Genomic DNA, 25,829 nt, shown 5'->3' with positions numbered 1-25,829 from the left:
GCTCACTGCAACCTCCGCCTCCCGAGTTCAAGCAATTCTCCTGCCTCAGCCTCCCGAGTAGCTGGGACTACAGGTGCGTGCCACCACATCCAGCTAATTTTTGTATTTTTAGTAGAGACGGGGTTTCACCATGTTGCCCAGGATGGTCTCGATCTCTTGACCTCGTGATCCACCCACCTCGGCCTCCCAAAGTGCTGGGATTACAGGTGTGAGCCACCATGCCCGGCCACACATAACAATATTAACCCTAAATGTAAATGGGCTAAACGCCCCAATCAAAAGACACAGACTGGCAAATTGGATAAAAAGCCAAAACCCGTCAGTGTGCTGTATCCAGGAAACCCATCTCACATGCGAGGATACACAAAGGCTCAAAATAAAGGGATGGAGGAAGATTTACCAAGCAAATGGAGAGCAAAAAGAAGCAGGAGTTGCAATTCCAGGCTCTGACAAAATAGACTTTAAACCAACAAAGATCAAAAGAGACAAAGAAGGACATTACATAATGGTAAAAGGATCAATGCAACAAGAAGAACTAAGAATCCTAAATATATACACACCCAATACAGGAGCACCCAGATATATAAAGTAAGTTCTTAATGACTTACGAAGAGACTTAGACTTCCACAGAATAATGGTGGGAGACTTTAACACCCCACCGTCACTATTAGACAGATCAACGAGACAGAAAATTAACAAGGATATCCAGGACTTGAACTCAGATCTGGACCAAGCAAATCTAATAGACATTTATAGAACTCTCCACCCCAAATCCACAGAATATACATTCTTCTCAGCATCACATCATACCTACTCTAAAATTGACCACATAATTGGAAGTAAATCACTCCTCAGCAAATGCAAAATAACGGAAATCATAACAGTCTCTCAGACCACAGTGCGATCAAGTTAGAACTCAGAATTCAGAAACTAACTCAGAGCCACACAGCTTCATGGAAACTGAACAACTGGCTCTTGAATGTTGACTGGATAGACAATGAAATGAAGGCAGAAATATGTTCTTTGAAACCAGCGAGAACGAAGAAACAACATACCAGAATCTCTGGGACACATTTAAAGCAGTGTCTAGAGGAAAATATATAGCAATAAATGCCCACATGAGAAGCAAGGAAAGATCTAAAATCGACACCCTATTGTCAAAATTGAAAGAGCTACAGGAACAAGATAAAAAAAATCAAAACCTAGCAGAAGGCAAGAGAAATAACTAAGATCAGAGCAGAACTAAAGGAGATAGAGACACAAAAAACCCTTCAAAAAATCAGTAAATCCAGGAGCTAGTTTTTTGAAAAGATAAGCAAAATAGACCACTAGCCAGATTAATAGAAAAGAGGGAATAATCAAATAGATGCAATAAAAAATGATAAAGGGGATATCACCACAGATTCCACAGAAATACAAACCATCATCAGAGAGTATTACAAACAACTCTATGCACATAAACTAGTAAACCTGAAAGAAATGGATAAACTCCTGGACACTTGCATCCTCCCAAGCCTAAACCAGGAAGAAGTCAAAACCCTGAATAAACCAATAACAAGGTCTGAAGTTGAGGCAGCAATTAAGAGCCTACCAACCAAAAAAAGCCCAGGTCCAGATGGGTTCACAGCTGAATTCCACCAGACATACAAAGAGAAGCTGGTACCATTCCTTCTGAAACTATCCCAAACAATCCAAAACGAGGGACTCCTTCTCAAATCATTTTATGAGACCAACATCATCCTGATACCAAAAGCCGGAAGAGACTCAACAAGAAAAGAAAACTTCTGGCCAATATTCTGATGAATATAGATGCAAAAATCTTCAATAAAATACTGGCAAGCCAATTGCAACAGCACATCAAAAAGCTTATCCATCACAATCAATTAGGCTTCATTCCGGGTATGCAAGGCTGGTTCAACATACGCAAGTCTATAAACATAACTCACCACGTAAACAGAACCAAAGACAAAAACCACATGATTATCTCAATTGATGCAGAGAAGGCCTTTGACAAAATTCAACAGCCTTTATGCTAAAAACCCTCAATAAACTAGGTATTGATGGAACGTATCTCAAAATAAAGCTATTTATGACAAACCAACAGCCAATATCATACTGAATGGGCAAAAACTGGAAGCATTCCCCTTGAAATCTGGCACTAGACAAGGATGCCCTCTCTCACCACTCCTATTCAATATAGTATTGGAAGTTCTAGCCAGAGCAATCAGGCAAGAAAAAGAAATAAAGAGTATTCAATCAGGAAAGGAGGAAGTTAAATTGTCTGTATTTGCAGACGACATGATTGTACATATAGAAGACCCCATTGTCTCAGCCCAAAATCTCCTGAAACTGATAAGCAACTACAGCAAAGTCTCAGGATACAAAATCAATGTGCAAAAATCACAAGCATTCCTATACACCAGTAACAGACTTAAAGAGAGCCAAATCAAGAACGAACTACCATTCACAATTGCTACAAAGAGAATAAAATACCTAGGAATACAACTAACAAAGAACGTAAAGGACCTCTTAAAGGAGAACTTCAGACCACTGCTCAATGAAATAACAGAGGACACAAACAGATGGAGAAACATTCCATGCTCATGGTTAGGAAGAATCAATATCGTTAAAATAGCCATACTGAGATGGCGTCACCTGGAGCTTAAGAAGCTGCACGCAAGTATTGAATTCCTAACAATGGCCAAAAACAAATTCAGAGGGCCGAAGTCCAGGAATGTATTTCACATAGCCAGCCAAAAAAACTTTAAGGCTAAAAACAAAGCAAAACCAGTTACCACTAATCTTAAGAAGATAAACATTATGAATGAAGAAAAAATTAACAGAGTAAATAAAGCTTTTGTAGATATACAAAAGGAACTTGCACATTTCTCAAAAAGGCTTTCACTTGAACCTCTGCAGAAAGAACTGATTCCTCAGCAGCGTCATGAAAGCAAACCAGTTAATGTTGATGAAGCTACAAAATTAATGGCTCAGTTGTAAAACAGTAGTGATTCCCCACAAAGACCAATAAATTAAATGTTTTATACAATTTTATTTTAAAAAATCTTGTTAATGTACAGGCAATGGCACATTTTAAAAACAAACTACATAAACAGATCCTGTAACCTAGGAAAGTGGAATGTCAGAAGTCAACAAAACGTGATAAACTTAAAGTGCTAAAACAGAAGGCACTTCACAAAATCTGTTCACTGAAACAGTTACATATCCTCATTTACATCCTTTACTTTACAAGTGGCAGTGAATGTCTGTTTGGATAGAAGGACATACAGAAATACAGGCAGTTTTGTGGCAGTAGAAATATAAGACAAACAAGTAATGAGCCCTTGGCTAACTTGTTTTTGATGACCTGTAGTGTCCTTTAACTTTCCTCTTGTAAGAAGGAAAAACAGAAGGATTCACAATTAGAAGAAAAGTTGAAATCCAGAACATAGTTACTTTTGGGACTGGGGAGGTTTGCGGATATTAAATCACTTATCCCCCCCCCAAAAAAATAGCCATACTGCCCAAAGTAATTTACAGATTCAATGCTATCCCCATCAAGCTACCAATGACCTTCTTCACAGAACTGGAAAAAACAACCTTAAACTTCATATGGAACCAAAAGAGAGCCCGCATAGCCAAGTCAATTCTAAGCAAAAAGAACAAAGCTGGAGGCATCACACTATCGGACTTCAAATTATACCACAAGGCTACAGTAATCAAAAGGAATTTTGCTCATGTTACAAAGGCAGGAGTGCAACTTCGAGATCTCGGCCCACTGCAACCTCTGCCTCCCAGATTCAAGCGATTCTCCTGCCTCAGCCTCCCAAATAGTTGGCATTACAGGCATGCGCCACCATGCCCGGATAATTTTGTATTTTTGGTAGAAACTAGGTTTCTCCATGTTGGCCGGACTGGTCTCAAACTCCTGACCTCAAGTGATCAACCCTCCTCGGCCTCCCAAAGTACTGAGGTTACAGGTGTAAGCCATTGTGCCCGGCCAGAAACTTTTACTTTTTAAAAATTTTTTGGCCAGGCGCGGTGGCTCAAGCCTGTAATCTCAGCACTTTGGGAGGCCGAGGCGGGTGGATCACAAGGTCAAGAGATCGAGACCATCCTGGTCAACATGGTGAAACCCCGTCTCTACTAAAAATACAAAAAAAATTAGCTGGGCATGGTGGCGCACGCCTGTAGTCCCAGCTACTCAGGAGGCTGAGGCAGGAGAATTGCTTGAACCCAGGAGACAGAGGTTGCGGTGAGCCGAGATCGCGCCATTGCACTCCAGCCTGGGTACTGGGTAACAAGAGCGAAACTCCGTCTCAAAAAAAAAAAAAAAAATTTTTTTTGAGACCAAGTCTCGCTCTATTGCCCAGGCTGGAGTGCAGTGGCTTGACCTCAGGTCACTGCAACCTCTACCTCCCAGGTTCAAGCGATTGTCCTGCCTCAGCCTCCTGAGTAGCTGGGATTACAGGCATGTATTTCCAACTGGCTAATTTTTGTATTTTTAGTGGAGACTGGGTTTCACCATGTTGCCCAGGCTGGTCTCAAACTCCTGACCTCATGATCCACCTGACTTAGCCTCCCAAAGTGCTAGGATTACAGGCGTGAGCCACCGTGCCCAGGGAACTATTTCAATGTAAATTTAAACAAGGATTTTTAAAAGTTAATAGGAAGTAAAAATACGTTTTAAAAAAGAAAAGAAAATACAGTTATATTTCTAGTTAAAAAAAGAAAATAAATGAAAAATAATTTTTAAAAAGGAAATAAAAAATTAAGAAATAGAAAATATTCCCAAAACCTAAAATGCAATAAAATAAATGGGAAAAAAAATATTCAACTTTTATAAGATGGAGTGAGATAAAACGACTGCAATTGGAGTAAATATTTCATTTTATTTGACATTTTTTTAAAAAGCACAGAAAATCTTTAAAATGTTATGTAAGGTTCCTGCTGGGTGCGGTGGCTCACACCTGTAATCCCAGTGCTTTGGAAGGCCAAGGTAGGTGGATCACTTGAGGTCAGGAGTTCAAGACCAGCCTGGCCTACTTGGTGAAACCCTGTCTCTACCTAACATACAAAAAGTTAGCCAGGTGTGATGTTACATGCCTATGATCCTAGTTACTTCAGAGGCTGAGGCAGGAGAATAGCTTGAACCCAGGAGGCAGAGGTTGCAATGAGCAAGTTCCTGCCACTGCACTCCAACCTCAGGGACAAAATGAGACTCCGTCTCAAAAAAAAAAAAAAATTCATATTAGACAAGATCCTCTTGGGTTTAGAAAGCCTTGACTACTTTTTTTCTCCCCCTTTGTCCTATTTTAACCATTCTGGGGGTGTATAGTTCAATAATATTAAGTATGTTCATATTCCTGTGCAACCATCACTATCATCTATCTTAAAAACTCTCATCTTGCAAAACTGAAACTCTGTGCCCATTAAACAGTAACTCCTCATTCTCTCATCTCTCCAGCCCCTGGGAACCACCATTCTACTTTCTGACTGTGATTTTGACTGCTCTAAGTACTTTATGTCAGTGAAATAATACAATGTTTTGTCTTTTTGTTATTGGCTTATTGCACTGAGCCAAGGTCCATCCATGTTGTGAGAATTTCCTTCCGTTTGAGGGCTGAATAATATTGGTTTGTATGTATATATCACATTTTGTTTATCCATTGACCTGTCAATGGACAAAAATGCCTTGATACTTTTTTGAAAGATTTCCCTGAAACAAAATATTTTTATATATCTTTAAGTGCAAAGAGATTTTTACCACCTGGGAGCAAGGAGCTGTAGTTTAAATTAGGATGCCAGAAAGGTATATTTTCTCTTGTAAAATATAAAAGGAGGAGGAATAGAAAGAGGACCATTGCATAGTCAAACTTGTTTCAAGCTGACCAATTTCAGGGGAGAGCAAAATGGAAGTTGAAATTTGGAAATCCATTTCCTTGAAACTGCAAGTGCTGGCCAAGCACGGTGTCTCACGCCTATAATCCCAGCACTTGGGAGCCTCAGGCAGGCAGATCACCTGAGGTCAGGAGTTCAAGACAAGCCTGGCCAACATGGTAAAACCCATCTCTACTGAAAATACAAAAATTAGCCAGGTGTAGTGGTTCATGCCTGTAATCCCAGCTACTTGGGAGGCTGAGGCAGAGGTTGCGGTGAGCCAAGATTATGTCACTGCACTCTAGCCTGGGCAATAGAGTGAGACTCCGTCACAAAAAAAAAAAAGAAAAAAAATGTAACTGCAAGTGCACCTCGATGGTCTTCCAGGATGTTCAGTGATAACTACCACATTCTGAAGGCTTCTGCTCTATGGTTCTGTTTGTTTTATCCAAAGACTCCAGCTATTTGTCATGAAATCTTGTAAATGACTCTACAGCTAGTTTAATTCTCTCTTCCATCAGTTTCTAAAATCCCCTAAAGTCACTGGTGGTTTCTTTAACCAAAAGCACACAAACAACGATCCACTGGGCCAGGTCAAAGACCTCTACTATTGGCCTACCGAAGGAGGAGAAGTCATTCTTTATTCAACCTTGCTTTGGCAGTCAGTGTCCAAATCACAGAGAAAATGACTGTTTAGTTGAGTCTCGATGTGGAACTTGGATTTTATCTAGTAGGAAACCCCAGGAAATTTGTCTGTGGGTACATATAGATATATATCGATATATAGAGATTTTTTTTTTTTTTTGAGACAGTCTCACTGTTGCCAGGCGCCAGGCTGGAGTGCAGTGGTGCGATCTCGGCTTACTGCAACCTACGCCTCCTGAGTTCAAGTAATTCTCCTGCCTCAGCCTCCCAAGTAGCTGGGACTACAGACACACGCCACCACGCCTAGGTAAATTTTGTATTTTTAGTAGAGACGGGGTTTCACCATGTTGGCCAGGATGGTCTCAATTTCTTGACCTCGTGATCCGCCCTCCTCAGCCTCCCAAAGTGCTGGGATTACAGGCGTGAGCCACCATGCATGGCCAAGTGGGTATATATTTTTTCTAGTTTACTTGACTTTACAACTTTTTCTAAGACAGCATCTCACTCTGCCACCCAGGCTGGAGTGCAGTGGTGCAATGTCAGCCCATTGCAGCAATTCGTACCTCAGCCTCCTGAGTAACTGGGATTACAGGTGCGTGCCACCACACCTGGCTGATTTTTGTATTTTTAGTAGAGATGAGGTTCTCCTGGCCTCAAGTGATATGCCCACTTTGGCTTTCCAAAGTGCTGGGATTACACATGTGAGCCACCATGCCAGGCCTACATCTTATTCTATATAACTCATGTTTGTCTCTAGTCAGCCTTGGATATGAGAACATCTGGTAGAGCCTACCTCAGCCGCAAGCCCAGAAAGTGATCTCTGTGACTTTGTAACCTTGGTCTGCCTATAACCTGTCCACAGCCTTCTAGACAGAGAAACTAAAATGCACCTTGCCTGCATACAGCTGCCTGTGAGCCAGAGAATCACACACCAAGAAGTTGATCCTTTTGCAAGCCCCTCTGTGAAGCCCACTGTGGGGGGTGCACAGCAACATATTCAAGCTTATGTACAAGGCATTTGAGGTCAGGGCATGGAAGAAACTCAGGCACTGTGTGCATGTTATTTGTGCATGAGAACGAAACTCCTGCACCCTGACAACAAGACAGGGAGTGGAGTGTGTGATGTGATAACGCTGAAAACAGCCTGTTGAGAATGCGGTGTGAGTGTTGTACAAGGTCATTATGTGTCTCATGACCTGACCTCAAAAAGCCATCTAGTGGATGTTTGTAGCTAAAACAAGCCCTTTCAATAAATACTTGGCAGAGGGATGCTAACTAAGGCCGACTCTCTCAGAAGAGCTGCTCCCCAACTCCACTCAGCTAGAATTAGTCTAAGTACTTCATTCTCGGCATACACTGCAAGGTATAAGTTTTGCACCCACCTGTGACCCAGGAGGTCTGCACAGAGCTGCTGCTCCCTTTGGAAGCACCCAACTTTGCACTGCCTATGCTCTCTGAAGGCCTTCTGTACTTGGGATATGAATGCCTTCCCAGTTTAATCTTTGGGTATTTTCCCTCATCCCTAAGGTTCCATATAGAGTTTCCTTATGTCTTAAGTTATTATTTTTTTGATAGAAAAATGTTCATGATTATTAAGACTAGATTACAAAACAATGCATATACTATGATCTAATTTTTAATAAAAAATATAAAAGGTATGTAAATGATGTTGCAGAAGGCAAAAAAAAAAAATTTTAAATAAAAAAATATCAAAAACAGCCTGGAAGCAGGGCTCACACCTGTCATCCCAGCACTTTGGGAGGATTGCTTGAGACCAGGAGTTCAAGACCAGCCTGGGCAACATAGTGAGACACCCCCTTCTCCAACCCTGTGTCACCAAAACTAAAATAAAATAAATACCAAATTAGCCAGGCCAAGTGTCTGCCCGTACCTATGGTCCTAGCTACTGGGGAGCCTGAGGCAGGAGGATTGCTTGAGCCTAGGAGGTAGAGGTTGCAGTGAGCCATGATAGTGCCACTGCATTCTAGCCTGGGCAACAGAGTGAGATCCTATTTTGAAAAATAATAATAGTAATAAAATAATAATAATGAATAATGTTTAGTTTCATTTTGTTTTGCGGGGTTTTGTTTTGTTTTTGAGACAGGGTCTCGCTCAGTTGCCTAGTGGTACAATCTGGGCTCACTGCAACCTCTGCCTCCTGGGTTCAAGTGATTCTCCTGCCTCAGCCTTCCAAGTGTCTGGGACGACAGGTGCACACCACCATGCCCAGTTAATTTTGTATTTTTAGTAGAGACAAGGTTTCACCATATTGGCCAGGCTGGTCTCAAACTCCTGGCCTCAAGTGATTCACCTCCTTGGCCTCCCAAAGTGCTGGGATTACAGGCATGAGCTACCATGCCTGCCTATGTATTTGATACTTTTTATAATTAGAACAAAAAAACCTGCCACACTTGTTTCACCCTTCAGTTAGTCAAACCTTTCCTTTCTGAGAAAGGCTGTGAATTCCAAAAGGCTGGACATTTAACCTCCAACCGAGGGATTCTTCTAATTAGCCATCATGAATATTTCCTTCACAAATATATTTGAACTCCTTTTGATTGTTGTTGTTTTGTTGTTGTTGTTTGAGACAGAGTCTAGCTCTTGTTGCCCAGGCTGGAGTGCAATGGCGCAATCTCGGCTCACTACAACCTCTGCCTCCCGGGTTCAAGTGATTCTCCTGCCTCACACTCCTGAGTAGCTGGGATTACAGGCGCGTGCCACCATGCCTGGCTAATTTTTGTGATTTCAGTAGAGACGGAGTTTTACCATGTTGGCCAGGATGGTCTTGATCTGCTGACCTCCTGATCCACCCTCTCCGGCCTTCCAAAGTGCTGGGATTACAGGCATGAGCCACCACACCCCGTCTGAATCTGTTCTTATTTTCAGCTTTTAGTTTAGTTTTTTGTTGTTGTTGTTGTTGTTGTTCGTTTGTTTTTGAGACGGGGTGTCACTCTGTAGCCCAGGCTGGAGTGCGGTGGTGTGATCTCGGTTTACAGCAACCTCTGCCTGTCAGGTCCCAGTTCAAGCTGTTCTCCTGCCTCAGCCTCCCAAGTAGCTGGGATTACAGGCACGCACCACTATGCCCAGCTAATTTTTGTATTTTTAGTAGAGACAGGGTTTCACCATGTTAGCAAGGCTGGTCTTGAACTCCTGACCTCGTGATTCGCCCGTCTCGGCCTCCCAAAAGGCTGGGATTACAGGCATGAGCCACCAAGCCCGGCCTCCAGCCTTTAGTTCTTATAGACAAACAGAAAGTGACATTGTGTCAGATTACAGATTACAAAGATCTAATAAGGCAAACTTTGATCAAATTCATTGATCGTAGGTGGCTACCCGGCGATGAGGATTGCAGGCCTGAAAAAGGGCAAAAGATGACCTTTAGTAGGGGCTCCCAACCCAGAACCACAGGAAATCAAATAGCCCGCAAGAACTAGGAAAGAAAATACACAACTGGCCTTCAGCGCTATCACCTATCTCCCTCACACGGAAAGTAGCTCCAAACAGCCAATCAGCGGCGACGCTGGACGTAGACGTGCTACGCCGTCACATTGAGGCAAGATGGCTGCGCCCTACAGATTCTCTCTTGTTACTTAAGTTTTTTTTGCCCGTCCCTCCTGTCAGTTTCAAAGTCAGATTTTCACCCAGCATGTTCTCCTTCCGAGGCTGTGGCGGTCGGGTCGCGGCTTCCTTCACCAAGCGGCAGTTTCCGTTGCCCCGGTTGAGCAGTGACAGCGCGGGGCCCCGGACTCCGCACTTCGACGTGATAGTCATTGGTGGAGGACATGCCGGGACTGAGGCAGCCACTGCCGCCGCTCGGTGCGGCTCTCGGACTTTGCTCCTCACGCATCGCGTGGACACGATCGGTGAGGAGAGTGGGTTCTGTGGAACTTCTGTAGGACCCAGGCTGCTTCCTTCCCACCTCTCCGGGTCTGAAGTAGGGGACCTCTTCCCTCCCTCACAGCTAGTGAGAATCCTACCTTCTGTGGTTTTAGACTCGATCAGTGTCTCGCAGGAATCAAGCGGGCCGGGCCAGAACTCTGGATTAGTCTGTTCTGCGAACCATAGATTGTGCTGCTGCTAACAATAGTCCGTTGTGGGAGGTTGGGGGTTGGGGTCCGTGCCTTAGGAAAGGGAGAAACTTCAAGAATACTCCCAGGTAGCTTCTTAGTTCATTGCTGCGTTTGCCTTTGACTATGTTACTCTAGATAAAGGGTGAATTAACATTATTAACAATAGCCAGGCGCAGTGGCTCACTCCTTTAATCCCAGCACTTTCAGAGGCCAAGGGGGGTGCATCACCTGAGGTCAGGAGTTTGAGAACAACTTGGCCAACATGGTGAGATACCGTCTCTACTAAAAACACAGTGATTATCCAGGCGTGGTTGGCTGACTTATAGCGGGGCGCCTATAATCCCAACTACTCGGGAGGCTGAGGCAGGAGAATCACTTGAATCCGCGGGGAGGTGGAGGTTGCAGTGAGCTGAGATCGCGCCACTTCATTCCAGCCTGGGCGAAAGAGCGTAACTCTATCTCAAAAAATAATAATAATAAAAAGATAAATCATTTATTAAATGGTCCTTGTGTTTTTATTTTAAAAAATATTTTTCAGAGACAGGGTCTTGCTATATTGCCCAGGCTGCGGTGCAGTGGCTATTCACGGGCGGGATCATTGCCCATTACACAGGCTCCGCCTTCTGGACCCAAGTTTTCCCGCCTGGGCCTAACGAGTAGCTGGGATTGGAGATGCACAGCACCCTTCCCAGCCTGATCTTTGTGTTTCTGTTAAGATTTTGTGACGCGCTTTTGAAGAACCATGCTACTTTTTGCTTCCTATATTCCTTCTGGGTGTCGTCCCTGGATTTTGTGCTTAGTACTGGGACAGTACTTTATTTGCTCTAATGGGTAATGGTTGTATGACCATTCTGTAGCATCATGATAGATACTGGTGAAAACATCAACTTGTAAATTATATATGCCTCTGTCTTTCCTCCTGCGTTTTGCTTAGGAGCGAGCAGTAATTAGAATATGTACTTGTTTTGTAAAAGTTGTGAATGAATCACGTGTTTAGTTTCAAAATCTTTCTTTAAAATTACCATTCAGCTCATAACTATGAAGAAATATATACTATTAAATGCGGTTTTGTGGGTGGGGGACAGGAGGCTGTATGATTTCCCAAAAGATTATACTTTTCTCATTATACATTTCAGTGTGGGCTTTTTTTGTTTTTGTTTTTGTTTTGAGATGGAGTTTTGGTTTTGTTGTCAGGCTAGAGTGCAGTGGTGGCACGATCTCTGCTCACTGCAACCTCTGCCTCCTGGGTTCAAGCAATTATCCTGCGTCAATCTCCCTAGTCACTGGAATTATAGGTGCCACACCCAGTTAATTGTTTGTATTTTTTTTTAGTAGAGATGGGGTTTCATGTGTTGGCCAGGCTGGTCTCAAACTTCTGAACTCAGGTGATCCACCCACCTGGGCCTCCCAAAGTGCTGGAGTAAAAGGCGTGGGCCACCACACTCAGCCTGTTGTTTACATTTTTACAAAATAAAGACCTAATGCTCGCTTTAGCAACATATATACTAAAATTGGAATGATACAGAGATTAGCATGGCCCCTGCACAAGGATGACGCACAAATTCGTGAAGCGTTCCATATTTTTAAAAAATAATAGTAAAGACCTAGGTCAGGGTTGGTTGCTAACACTTGTAATCCCAGCATTTGGGGAGCTCAGGAGTCTTTTAGTTGAAAGGAAGAAGGAGGAAAATAATCTACCACAGCTGTCATTCCTGTTTTTACAGTAGAGAGACTGAGGTATATTAGGTAACTTGCCATGATCACAGAGCTCATAAGTAGTAGGTCTAGAAATTGAGCCAGATCTCTCTCTCTTTCTTTCTTCTTTTTTTTTTTTTTTTTGAGACAGAGTCTCGCTCTGACTTCAGTCTGGCGTGCAGTGGTGCGATCTCGTCTTACTGCAGCCTCCGACTCCCTGGTTCAAGGGATTCTCCTGCCTCAGCTTCCCGAGTAGCTGGGACTACAGGCACACACCACCATGCCCAGCTAATTTTTGTATTTTTAGTAGAGATGGGGTTTCACCATGTTGGCCAGAATGGTCTTGATCTCCTGATCTCATGATCCAGCTGCCTGGGCCTCCCAAGGTGCTGGGATTACAGGCATGAGCCACTGCTCCCAGCCGAACCAGATCTCTTTCACACACACTCCTCATAATGACACACTTCATGCCGATGATCACAGTGCTATGCAGCCTCACTGTGGAAACCATTAAAATTTTTGGAGGCTTTGATGGTGGTGGCAGTGGACATGTAGATGTAGACCCAACTTGCCCATCACTCCACCTCCCATATAAACCTTTGAGGTAACCACACGGGATTAGACCTCCAAGTAAGACTGGGTAAATGTAAGAGGAAGGTTATTTGCAAAGGTATATGCCACAACTGAAAAAAAATAAAGTAAATAAATAAAAGAGACGAGGAAGGTATCCAATATGGTCTCCACTTTCAAGAAATTTGTAATTTCATTATATTTAATTCTGCAAAGTAAGTGCAAAAAGAAAATATCAGATGGCATTTATGGAAGACATAATTGCTTGTAACTGAACCAGTGTCAAGGGGCTTCTTTGTTTGTTTTTTTTTTTTTTTTTTTTTCTTTTTTGAGACGGAGTCTCTATCGCCCAGACTGTAGTGCAATGGTGGGATCTCAGCTCACTACAACCTCCACCTGGTGGATTCAAGCGATTCTCCTGCCTCAGCCTCCCAAGTAGCTGGGATTACAGGCACACCCTGCAATGCCTGGCTAATTTTTGTGTATTTTAGCAGAGATGAGGTTTCACCATGTTGCCCAGGCTAGCCTCAAACTCCTGATCTCAGGCAATCCTCCTGCCTCGGCCACCCAACATGCTAGGATTACAGGAATGAACCACCACGCCCAGCCCTGTTTTTTTTTTTTTTGTCCTTATTTATGTTGAAGCACTAGGGACTTCTTAGAAGTGTGCTTGATTTCGTAGATTCCTCTGGTGCTGTCTCAAAAAAGAACAAGTAAATAAATAAAATGAATTGTACTTGATTTAGGAAGGTTTCATGGGGTAAGGATTATACATTTGAAAGGAAAAAGCAACCTAGTGAAACTAAAAATATGCATCAAGGAAGAGATTCAAAAGGAAGTTCAGGCCGGGCAAGGTGACTTACACCTGTAATCCCAACACTTTGGAAGGCCAAGGTGGGCAGATCATCTGAGGTCAGGAGTTTGAGACCAGCCTGATCAACATGGTGAAACCCATCTCTATCAAAAATATAAAAATTAGCCAGGTGTGGTGGCAGGTACCTGTAATCCCAGCTATCAGGAGGCTGAGGTAGGAGAATTGCTTGAACCTGGGAGGCAGAGGTTGCAGTGAGCCGAGATTGCACCATTGCACTGGGTAATAGAGTGAGACTTCACTTCAAAAAACACAAAAGAAAATTCAGGCAGTGATTTGTCTTCCAGGTTGCCCTGGACACTTTTGCATCCCATTGGGACTTTGGAATTTTCTTTTTTTAATTATTACTATTTTTTTCTTAGGTATAAGCAGACCTGTGGAATTTTCTTTGTAACATATCTTTCATGTTTTTTTTTTTAAGTGTGTGTGTGTACGCAACAGCTATTTATTCACCTGGGTGCAGGTGGGCTGAGGCCGAAAAGGGCGTCAGCCTTTGTGTGTGTGTGTGTGTGTGTGTGTGTGTGTGTGTGTGTGTGTGTGTGTACAACATAGCTGTTTATTCACCTGGGTGCAGGTGGTCACTCATGGTTTCTATTTTTTATTGTATGAGAAGACTATAGTCACCTGTACAAATATTTCCTTATTAAATACTCACTATGTGCCAGGTGCTTATATATTTATTTATGTCTATTCTCTTTAGGTCAGATGTCATGCAATCCTTCCTTTGGTGGCATTGGAAAGGGGCATTTAATGAGGGAAGTAGATGCCTTGGATGGCCTGTGTTCTCGCATCTGTGACCAGTCTGGTGTACATTACAAAGTATTAAATCGGTGTAAGGGACCAGCTGTGTGGGGTCTGAGAGCTCAGATTGATAGGAAACTCTATAAACAGAACATGCAGGTAAGAATAGGGCATGAGCACAGGAAAGATTATAGTTATGGTTTAATTACCATGTTTCAACTGGCATTTTCTTTTGACAGAAAGAAATCTTGAGTACACCACTGCTTACTGTTCAGGAGGGAGCTGTAGAAGATCTTATTCTTACAGAACCAGAGCCTGAACACACTGGAAAATGCCGTGTCAGTGGTGTTGTTTTGGGTATGTATTGGTTATAGATGATATGTGATAACAGCATATCAAATTACATGTGAGAAATTTATTTTAGAGCAAAGTATGGAGATATTTTGCTTATTCAAGGAAATTGTTGCATTTTCTCTTCCTGGATGAGGAAAACTATATAAATAAATGTAATTTCTCTTTTTCATCTTGGCATTTATGATGCTCAGTCAAATTCTGGGCTCATCAATACCGGGTTCCATCTTAGTGTGGAACTTTATAATCTGCACGTTTATGTCTCCCTCTCTCCCCATCTTTCTATTGTAATTTCTATTTTTTTCTGGTTCTGACTTCAAATTTTTAAAAATTTATATTTTAACACCTTATGTATATTTTTATACAAAATAGTTATATATTTAGTTTTTTTTTTAATCAAAGTAACTCATGCATATAATTTTTTAAAAAAAATTTAGAGAATCTGGGCATGGTGGCTCATGCCAGTAATCCTAGCTCTTTGGGAGGTCAAGGCAGGTGAATTGCTTGAGCCCAGGAGTTTGAGACCAGCCTTGGCAAGAGGTCAAAATCTCATGTCTACAAAAAAAATACAAAAGTTATCCAGCCATGGTAGCAGGTGCCTGTCGTCTCAGGCTCAAGAAGCTGAAGTGGGAGGTCAAGACTTCAGTGAACTGAGATTATGCCACTGCACTCTAGCCTGGGTAACAGAGTGAGAGCCTGTGTCAAAAATACATAAATGAAATTCAGAAATTTATGTGGAAAAACAACCATCTCCTTCCCTGGAGACAGCCACTTCAACTTTTTTTTTTTTTTTTTTTTTTTTTTAAAGACAGAGTCTCGCTCTGTCTCCCAGGCTGGAGTGCAGTGGCACGATCTTGGCTTACTACAACTTCCACCGCCCAGGTTCAAGTGATTCTCCTGCCTCAGCCTCCTGAGTAGCTAGGGCTACAGGTGCATGCCACCACACCAGGCTAATTTTTTGTATTTTTATTAGAGACATGGTTTCACTATATTGGCCAGGCTGGTCTCGATATCCTGACCTCTTGATCTGCCCGCCTCGGCCTCCCAAAGTGTTGGGATTACAGGCATGAGCCACCACGAATGGCCCACTTCAACTTTTTTAGTTGTCACTTATAGTATATACTTCCATATTTCTAAATAACAGGCTTATATTTTTACTTCCTGATTTATAGTTCTAGACATTATCTATTAACCGTTTTTGAGACAGAGTCTCATTTGGCAGAGACAGGGTTTCACCATGTTGGTCAGGTTGGTCATGAACTCCTAACCTCAAGTGATCCACCCGCCTCAGCCTCCCAAAGTGCTGGGATTACAGGCATAAGCCACTGAGCGTGGCCTATTTATTAACTTATTATTATGGTAATTTTCTTTAATATCCAATTTCCCTTTCCTCTCTCCTTGTGATATAATTATACTATAATTTTTGATTGATAGTATTTACATTATTGACTAAGTATTTTGTACTGCATAGAATTGTATTATATTTGTCCCTTTCATACATTTTGTTTTGCCTTGAGTTAATAATTATTTTGGCCAGGCACAGTGGCTCATGCGTATAATACCAGCACTTTGGGAGGCTGAGGCAGGCAGATCACAAGGTCAAGAGATTGAGACCATCCTGGCCAACATGGTGAAACCTCCTCTCTACTAAAAATACAGAAATTAGCTGGGCATGGTGACGTGGTGCCTGTAGTCCCAGCTACTTGGGAGGCTGAGGCAGGGGAATCACTCCAGGAGTTGGAGGTTGTTGTGAGCTGAGATTGTGCCACTGCACTCCAGCTTGGTGACAGAGCAAGACTCTATCTCAAAAATAAAAATTATTTTATTTATTTTTGAGATCACCCAGGCTGGAGTGCAGTGGTACGATCTCGGCTCACTGCAACTCCCACCTTCCGGACTTAAACAATTCTCCTGCCTCAACCTCCCGAGTAGCTGGGATTACAGGCACCTGCTACCATGCCCAGCTAATTTTTTTGTTTTTAGTGGAGACAGAGTCTCACCATGTTGGCCAGGCTGGTCTCTAACACCTGACCCCAAGTGATCTGCCCACCTCTGCCTCCTGTAGTGCTCGGATTATAGGCATGAGCCACCACACCCAGCCTTCTCCAATTTCTTTGTGGTAAAATATATATACTACAAAAGGTACCATTTTAACCATTTTTAAGTGTACATTTCAATGCTATTAAGTATATTCACAGTGTTGTGCACCCATACCACCAACTGTCTCCCGAACTTTTTCATCATCCAAAATTAAAATTCTGTACCCTTTAAACAAAAAGTCCCCATTACCTGAAGACTAAACCTCCATTTTACTGTAAGGTAGATCTATCTGGGGACAAAACCTTAATGTGTAGATTTCAGCTGTTTCTTTCGTTTTCTGGCCTAAGTTTAATTCCTGTATTCCTCCTCAGTTCTTACTCTCAGTTCTCCAATTTCTGAGACTTTGCAGGGCAAATTAGTTCATTCTCATTGATATCTTCTCTTCAGATAGCAATACTTAAGTTATAGTTATCTCCCCTCTCCATTCTTCCAACCACTTACTATCTTTCAAAAATATGTTGAAATTTCTTATCTTTTGACTAGTTCTTTTCCATTACTTGTCCTTTTGGTTTTATACTGTTTTTATTCCCCTATTTTATTTTCTTTGAGTTTTAGAAGGGAGAAGAAATGTGAGGTTGTATAGCATATTTATCCTGAAGTCTAAATTAATTTTTTCAATTAATTGAGACTAACTTTTTAGTGTTTATATGATTTTAGGTGTATGTGAATTGGTGATAACACATTGTATTCTCTCTCCTAGATTGCTTAGATTCTTGAGATTGATAACATATAGCCTTCTTACTCATTTAAAATCCTTAGTCTGGGATAGGGGAAATGAGAGATATTGCTCAGAGGCTACACATTTTCAGCTGTAAGTTGAATAAGTTCTAGCGATCTAATGTACAGTATAGTAACTGTAGTTAATAATATTGTACTATATACTTGAAATTTGTTAAGGGAGTAGATCTAAGTATTCTCACCACACAAAACATGTAACTATGTGAGGTGATGGTTATGTTAGTTTGATTATGGGTATCATCACAGAAGATATACTTGTATCAAAACACCATGATGCTTACTTTAAGTATATTTAGTATATTTTTTTTTTTTTTTTTTGAGACGGAGTTTCACTCATATTACCCAGGCTGGAGTGCAATGGCGCGATCTCGGCTCACCGCAACCTCCGCCTCCTGGGTTCAGGCAATTCTCCTGCCTTAGCCTCCTGAGTAGCTGGGATTACAGGCACGCACCACCATGCCCAGCTAATTTTTTTTTGTATTTTTAGTAGAGGCGGGGTTTCACCATGTTGACCAGGATGGTCTCGATCTCTTGACCTCGTGATCCACCCGCCTCGGCCTCCCAAAGTGCTGGGATTACAGGCTTGAGCCACCGCGCCCGGCCTATTTAGTATATTTTTAATGTCTGTTATACATCAGTAATGCTTGAAAGAAACAAAAATAAGATTAGAAAAGATTCTCAAGTTTCAAAAGACTGATAGTTTTCCTGTAGTTCTAATGTAAAATAGTCACATTCTATTTCGATCCATGGTAACAATTTAAAAATGACTTTATTCTTTTTTTCTGTTATTTAGTGGATGGAAGCACAGTATATTCAGAGAGTGTGATTCTGACTACCGGGACATTTCTGAGAGGCATGATTATAATTGGATTGGAGATGCATCCAGCAGGACGTTTAGGGGATCAGCCTTCTATAGGATTGGCTCAGACGCTGGAGAAGTTAGGGTTTGTGGTGGGAAGGTTGAAGACTGGGACTCCACCCCGAATTGCCAAAGAGTCCATTAATTTCAGTATTCTAAACAAGCAGACACCGGACAATCCATCCTTACCGTTCAGCTTTATGAATGAGACAGTATGGATTAAGGTAAGATATGTTATGAAAACCTGTCTCACAGCTCATATTGGCTAGTAACAGCAGGAGGTACTGTAACTTTTTTTTTGTGGCAGCCATTCACTTTATAGCACTATTGCTTATAGTGCAAAGAAGTGTTCTTTTTTTTCTTGTCCTTTTTTTTTTTTTTGAAATAGGATCTCACCTTGTCACCTAGGCTGGAGTGCAGTGGTGCAATTATGGGTCACTACAGCCTTGGCATCCTGTCTCAAGTGATCCTCCCACCTCAGTACCCTCGAGTAGCTGAGACCACAGGCATGAGCCATTGTGCTTAGCTAATTTTTAAAATTTTTGGAGAAATAGGTTCTCACTGTGTTGACCAGCCTGGTCTCGAACTCATGGACTCAAAAGGATCCACTCCCCTTGACCTCCCAAAGTGCTAGGATTACAGGTGTAAACCACCGCATCCAGCCAAACACGTAATTTTTTTTTGAGACAGAGTCTCACTCTGTCGCTCAGGATGGAGTACAATGCCGTGATCTCTGCTCACTGCAACCTCCGCCTCCCTAGTTCAAGTGATTCTTCTTGAGTAGTCGGGACTATAGGCATGCATCACCATGCCCAGCTAACTTTTGTATTTTTAGTAGAGATGGGGTTTCACCATGTTGGCCAGGCTGGTCTCGAACTCCTGACCTCGTGATCTGCTCACCTCAGCCTCCTGTACTGCTAGGATTACAAGCGTGAGCCACCACACCCAGCCCAAAGAAGTAACCTTTAAAAGGGAATGGCTAACTTGGCTAATTGGGTATTTCCCCATAAATCGTAAATTTCTTTCTTTTTTTTTTTTTGAGACAGAGTCTCCCTCTGTTGCTGGGCTGGAGTGCAGTGGCTTGATCTTGGCTCCCTGCAACCTCTGCCTCCTGGGTTTAAGCGATTCTCCTGCCTCAGCCTCCCAAGTAGCTAGGATTACAAGTGCGTGCCACCACTCCTGGCTAATTTTTATATTTTTAGTAGAGATAGGGTTTCACCATGTTGGCCACAGTGGTCTTGATCTCTTGACCTTGTGATTCACCTGCCTTGGCCTCCCAAAATGCTGGGATTATAGGTGTGAGCCACCATACCTGGCCTTTTGTTTTCTGGGTTTTTTTTTGTTTTTTTTTTGAGACAGAGTCTCACTCTGTCCCCCAGGCTGGAGTGCAGTGGTGCAATTTTGGCTCACTACAACCTCTGCCACCTGGGTTCAAGCAGTTCTCCCACTTCAGCCTCCCGAGTTTACAGGCATCCGCTATTATGCCCAGCTAATTTTTGTATCTTTGTAGATACCAGGTTTCACCATGTTGGCCAGGCTGGTTTTGAACTCCTGACTTCAGGTGATCTGCCCCATTTGGCTTCCCAAATTGCTAGTACTGGGATTATATAGACATAAGCCACTGAACCCAGCCTTTTATTTTTTTTTTTTTTGACACAGAGTTTCACTCTTATTGGCCAGGCTGGAGTGCAAAGACTCAATCTCGGCTCACTGTCACCTCTGCCTCCTGGGTTCAAGTGATTCTTCTGCATCAACCTCCTGAGTAGCTGGGATTACAGGCGCCTGCCACCACACTGGCTAATTTTTGTATTTTTAGTAGAGACAGGGTTTTGTGGCCGGGCATGGTGGCTCACGCCTGTAATCCTAACACATTGGGAGGCTGACGTAGGTGGATCACCTGAGGTCAGGAGTTCAAAACCAGCCTGGCCATCATGGCGAAACCCCATATTTTTTTTTTTTTTTTTTTTAAAAGAAAGGGTTTCGCCATGATGGCCAGGCTAGTCTCAAACTCCTGATCTCAGGTGATCTACCTGCCTCAGCCTCCCAAAGTGCTAGCATTACAGGTGTGAACAACCGCACCTGGCAAATCGTAAATTTCATTACTTTTATAACTTTATATATTTTGTAAATTAAGCTTTTATTTTTTAAAATGTATTCATTCACTATTATTTTTAATAGAGACAGGGTCTCACCATATTGCACAGGCTGGTCTCAAACTCCTGGGTTCAAGCCATTGCCCATCTCGGCCTCTCAAAGTGTTGGGATTACAGGCATGAGCCTCCACACCCAATCAAATTAAGCTTTTTTTTTTTTTTTTTTTTTTTGTGATGGAAATTAGCTCTAGTTGCCCAGCTGTAGTGCAATGGCGCGATCTTGGCTCACTGCAACCTCTGCCTCCTATGTTCAAGCAATTCTCCTGCCTCAGCCTCCTGAGTAGCTGGGATTATAGATGCCCACTGCCACGCCCTGCTAATATGTTTTTGTATTTTTAGTAGAGATGGGGTTTCACGATGTTGGTCAGGATAGTCTCAAACTGTTGACCTCAGGTGATCTACCTGCCTCGGCCTCCCAAAGTGCTAGTATTACAGGCATGAGTCAAAAAAATTTTTAAATGCTAAAAAGAGGCCGGGTGCAGTGACTCACACCTGTAATCCCAGCGCTTTGGGAGGCTAAGGCAGGTGGACAGCTTGAGATCAGGATCTCAAGACCAGCCTGCCCAATATGGTGAAACCCCACCTCTATTAAAAACACAAAAATTAGCCAGGCGTGGTGGCAAACTCCTATATTCCCAGTTGCTTGGGAAGCTGAGACAGGAGAATTGCTTGAACCTGGAATGGGGAGGTTGCAGTGAGCTGAGATTGTGCTACTGCACTCCAGCGTAACTTCATCTTTTGAGATGTTTATTTTTGGCAAGAATACTTCATAAGTAACACTAGGCATTATGCACAAGTTTATTGTCTGTTGAAGTAAGTATATATCATGTGGAATTTGTATGGATTAGAAAGAAACTAGTACAGAAGCAAATCAGTATTGTATCTGTTTACTGTTTTTTAGCCAGAAGATCAGCTGCCATGTTACTTGACTCATACCAACCCTAGAGTGGATGAGATTGTCCTTAAGAACCTTCACCTTAATAGTCATGTTAAGGAAACAATAAGAGGACCCCGGTAAGGACAAAATATCAGTGCTCAACTACTTTAAGGAATGATGTCAATCCTCTTTTGTTCATTTCAAATTTGTTTCAATGTTCTATTCTAGATACTGTCCCTCCATTGAGTCAAAAGTTTTACGTTTTCCAAACCGTCAACATCAGGTTTGGTTGGAACCTGAAGGAATGGATTCTGACCTTATCTACCCACAGGGGTTATCTATGACACTACCAGCTGAGTTACAAGAGAAAATGATCACATGCATCAGAGGCTTGGAGAAAGCTAAAGTGATTCAGCCAGGTAAAGAGGATCACAGCTACCCTTCAGTGTAAACTCAGCATTGTTTTAATGGTCAGTAAGGAGGCCTTAGCTAGTCATTGTTGCTTATAGTCTCAGAAGATGAAGCCCAACACCTGTACATTTTAAATACTCTGTTTTTAAAGGGCATTTAAGGGTAATGTTTGCTTCTCTACCTTGAGCAAACCCAACTCTGTGTTAACTTATTTAATGCCTTTACTCTTTGGTCAGGCTATGGTGTTCAGTATGATTACTTAGATCCCCGTCAGATCACTCCTTCTCTGGAAACTCATTTAGTTCAACGGCTCTTCTTTGCTGGACAGATCAATGGCACCACTGGTTATGAGGAAGCAGCAGCTCAAGTAAGAAGTTGTTAAGATGTTACTGTAAACCGAAAGGGACTATTTAACTGGTATTTCTCCTTTTAATGTATGTTCTGTTAACTATATAGATTTTAGATACAACTCCTACTAATAGAAGACAATTTCTATTTTGGGGTATTTGGAAATGGCTTTTGTAGATAATAGGATTTTTTTTCTTTCTTTTTTCTTTTTTTAGACACAATGTCACTCTGTCACCAGGATAGAGTGCAGTGGTGTATCTTCTGGGTTCAAGTGATCTGCCTGCCTCAGCCTCCCAAGTAGCTGGGACTCCAGGCATGTGCCACCACACCCAGCTAGTTTTTATATTTTTAGTGGAGATGGAGCTTCACTGTGTTGGCCAGGCTGGTCTCAAACTTCTGACCTCAGGTGATCCACCTGCCTTGGCTTCCCAGAGTGCTGGGATTACAGGTGTGAACCACTGTGACTGACCAGTAATAGGATTATCAAATCACTTATGGCTTTATTACGCTTTTCTGAGCTCCTGTGATATCGTATTTTGATTAGATTTATTGTATTGCTTCTGAAGTTTAAATTTTATTTTAATATACTTTATTAGAAATTATTATTCCCTGTAAGTCAGAAATTATTTTATTGTTTATTGTTTATTTCTTTAGAGACAGGATTTCATTCTTGTTGCCCCAGCTGGAGTGTAATGGCATGATCTAGGCTCAACGCAACCTCCACCTCCTGGATTCAAGCAATTCTCCTGCCTCAGCCTTCCCGAGTAGCTGGGATTACAGGCATGTGCCACCATGCCCAGCTTATTTTGTATTTCTAGTAGAGACGATGTTTCTCCATGTTGGTCAGGCTGGTCTCAAACTCCTGACCTCAGTGATCCACCCTTCTCAGCCTCCCAAAGTGCTGGAATTATAGATGTGAGCCACTGTGCCCAGCCTATTTTATTTTTATTTGTAAGGGGGAAAAGGCTAGAGAAGTTTCACAGGTGGGTTTTAAAAAAGGATTAACTGGCTAGGCATGGTGGCTCACACCTGTAATCCCAGCACTCCGGGAGGCTGAGGAGAGAGGATTGCTTGAGCCAGGAGTTCGACACCAACCTAAGCAATGTAATGAGACCCCATTTCTACAAAAATAAATAAATAAATAAAAATTAGCCAGGTGTGGTGCTATGTGCCTATAGGTCCAGCTACTTGGAAGAATGAATTGGGAGGATTGCTTAAACTCAGGAAGCCAAGGCTACAGTGAGCCAAGATTATGCCACTGCACTCCCGCTTTGGTGACAGAGGAAGAACCTGGCTCCAGAAAAAAAAAAAGATTAGTCCCCTGGAAGATTCGATAGGTATCTCTGAAAACAATGAATCATAGCCTGCTAAAGTGATAACCCATATTCTATTTCTGAATATGGATCACATTTGCTACCTCTATTATATCCCTTAGGTACAATACTTGCTTTCTTCCTGTGCCATGCCATTGTTTCCAGGTAGTGTTCTGAATAGGATAGTCCTTTGTTTAGTTCATAATGGCCTTTTAAACATTTCAGTGCTCTTGTAGGGTGTGATAGCTGGAATCAACGCCAGTCTTCGGGTCAATCGCAAGCCTCCCTTTGTGATTAGCCGAACAGAAGGTTATATAGGAGTCTTGATTGATGACCTCACCACTCTGGGCACCAGTGAACCATACCGCATGTTTACCAGCCGAGTAGAGTTCCGTTTGTCACTGCGCCCCGATAATGCTGACAGCCGGCTCACACTGCGAGGTATCTCTTCCCTGAGTCCTGCAATCCAGCCAGCCATGGTGGCTCACACCGATAATCTGAGCACTTTGGGAGACCAAGGCAAGAGGATCACTTGAGGCCAGGAGTTCAAGACTAGCCAGGACAACATAGTGAGACCCTGTCTGTACAAAAAAATTTGTTTTAAAAGCCACACTTCTCATTATATTCTCTTTCTCCCTTCCCTAGGATATAAAGAAGCTGGCTGTGTGTCCCAACAGCGATATGAAAGAGCTTGTTGGATGAAGTCTTCTTTAGAAGAAGGCATTTCTGTGTTGAAATCTATTGAGTTTTCAAGCTCTAAGTGGAAAAACTTAATCCCAGAGGCTTCTATAAGTACTAGTAGAAGTCTGCCTGTCAGGTATACATTTTTAATACAGACTTTTTCTCACTTTTTATAGAAAAATAAGATCATTTCAGAAACATTACCTATATATATGTTCCTACCCACATTTTAAATGAATGTAGCTTGTTTTTAGCTTCTTTTCAAAATCCTTTAGCTGTTTTCTCAGTATTAAAAAATACAGCTGGGCATGTGGCTCACACCTCTGATCCCAGCACTTTGGGAGGCTGAGGCAGGTGGAGCACCTGAGGTCAGGAGTTCAAGACCAGCCTGGCTAACATGGCAAAAGCCTGTGGCTACTAAAAATACAAAAATTAGCCAGGCTTTGGACATTCAGATTCTTGATGTGGCAGTAAGAAAAGGGAAAAAAAAATTAGCCAGGCATGGTGGTACATGCCTGTAATCCCAGCTACTCAGGAGGCTGAGGTAGGAGAAGCACTGGAACTCACGGGGCAGAAGCTGCAGTGAACTTAGATTTCGTCACTGCACTCCAGCCTGGGCGACAAAACAAGACTCTGTCTCCAAAAAAAATTATATTTATATATATGCATATATTTGGGAGGCCAAGGCGGTCAGATCACTTGAGGTCAGGAGTTCGAGACCTCCCTGGCCAATGTGTCGAAACCTTATCTCTACTAAAAATACAAAAATTAGCCGGGCGTGGTACCACGCGCCTGTAATCCCAGCTACTTGGGAGGCCAAGGCAGGAGAATCACTTGAACCTGGGAAGCAGAGGTTGCAGTGAGCCAAGATCGTTCCATCGCACTCCAGCCTGTTGACAGAGTACAACTCTGTCTCACGAAAATAAAAAATTACACGTACACACACACACATATATATGTGATTTGGTTATTTTTATTTTTTATATAGTTTTTCTGTGGCTGCCATCGAGTTCTTCTGGCTTTCATAAGATTTAGAAGGCTCAAACCAAGAAAAATAGTTATCTGCTTTCTTTTCTAGGCTTGGAACAGTGTGGAATGATGTTATCTTGTCCATGAGCTATAGCAAGGAAACTCCTTTGATAAACAAAGTAGAGTGTTATAAATTCTTTGGACTTACCTGAAGAATCCCTTGCTACATTTTAGGGTTTTTTGTCCTTTTTTGTCCATCATTCTAATTATATGGTCTCTGAGTCTAAAAGACATTAACATAGAGCATTTTTGCTCCAGAGATATGTTCCTAAGGATCTTACATAATTCGAAATCTATATATTTTACCCTTGATTTTTCCTATTTGAAAAACTTTAATTAGAATGAGAGAAGATCCCCAGAGGCATAAATCTGCAATCGTTGTAGCTTAGAGGTATATTATGCACATTATAGTAGCATTGATCATGAAGCTGTGTCTCCAGCATATTTTCCCCCTTTTAAGTCCCCATTTTCCTTATGATTCTTTTTTGAGGGGGGGG

General features: G+C 42.2%; 2 protein-coding genes and 1 non-coding gene across 5 annotated transcripts; all 3 read left to right on the top strand.

Moving 5' to 3' along the window:
* Nucleotides 1-2,649: 2,649 nt before the first annotated feature.
* LOC116549730 (ribosomal biogenesis factor-like) lies at nt 2,650-3,054 on the top strand. Its single transcript, XM_032275512.1, has one exon. It carries the CDS (start codon nt 2,698-2,700, stop codon nt 2,998-3,000), a length of 303 nt encoding a protein of 100 aa, XP_032131403.1. The 5' UTR covers nt 2,650-2,697; the 3' UTR covers nt 3,001-3,054.
* Nucleotides 3,055-9,857: 6,803 nt separating this feature from the next.
* On the top strand, nt 9,858-24,866 carry MTO1 (mitochondrial tRNA translation optimization 1). 3 transcript variants are annotated; one of them, XM_032275507.1, is made up of 9 exons: nt 9,862-10,388; nt 14,432-14,631; nt 14,712-14,829; nt 18,455-18,744; nt 21,575-21,687; nt 21,779-21,969; nt 22,198-22,328; nt 23,859-24,063; nt 24,268-24,866. In XM_032275507.1, exons 1-9 carry the CDS (start codon nt 10,172-10,174, stop codon nt 24,477-24,479), a joined length of 1,677 nt encoding a protein of 558 aa, XP_032131398.1. In that variant the 5' UTR covers nt 9,862-10,171; the 3' UTR covers nt 24,480-24,866. The 3 variants fall into 3 exon arrangements, with proteins under 3 accessions (XP_032131399.1, XP_032131400.1, XP_032131398.1); XM_032275508.1 differs by lacking the exon at nt 23,859-24,063 and having other exon boundaries at nt 9,858-10,388; nt 24,268-24,453; XM_032275509.1 differs by lacking the exon at nt 24,268-24,866 and having other exon boundaries at nt 9,859-10,388; nt 23,848-23,979.
* Nucleotides 12,077-12,180, top strand: LOC116549786. Its single transcript, XR_004268067.1, has one exon. It is a non-coding gene; the product is annotated as a U6 spliceosomal RNA (small nuclear RNA).
* Nucleotides 24,867-25,829: the final 963 nt, after the last annotated feature.

Source organism: Sapajus apella, unplaced genomic scaffold, assembly GCF_009761245.1.
Source record: "Sapajus apella isolate SASKATOON/1434 unplaced genomic scaffold, GSC_monkey_1.0 scaffold6, whole genome shotgun sequence".
NCBI classification, from domain to species: Eukaryota; Metazoa; Chordata; class Mammalia; order Primates; family Cebidae; genus Sapajus; species Sapajus apella.
The sequence above is the reverse complement of the archived record's forward strand: the minus strand, read 5'-3'. Positions and strand labels throughout refer to the sequence as shown.

Bases quoted from the DNA above. Each gene is read 5' to 3' on its own strand.
- LOC116549730 (XM_032275512.1), top strand. From the start codon at position 2,698: ATGGCCAAAAACAAATTCAGAGGGCCGAAGTCCAGGAATGTATTTCAC.
- MTO1 (XM_032275507.1), top strand. From the start codon at position 10,172: ATGTTCTCCTTCCGAGGCTGTGGCGGTCGGGTCGCGGCTTCCTTCACC. The intron at 18,745-21,574 runs GTAAGATATGTT...ACTGTTTTTTAG, and splicing joins ATGAGACAGTATGGATTAAG to CCAGAAGATCAGCTGCCATG. The intron at 22,329-23,858 runs GTAAGAAGTTGT...GTGCTCTTGTAG, and splicing joins ATGAGGAAGCAGCAGCTCAA to GGTGTGATAGCTGGAATCAA.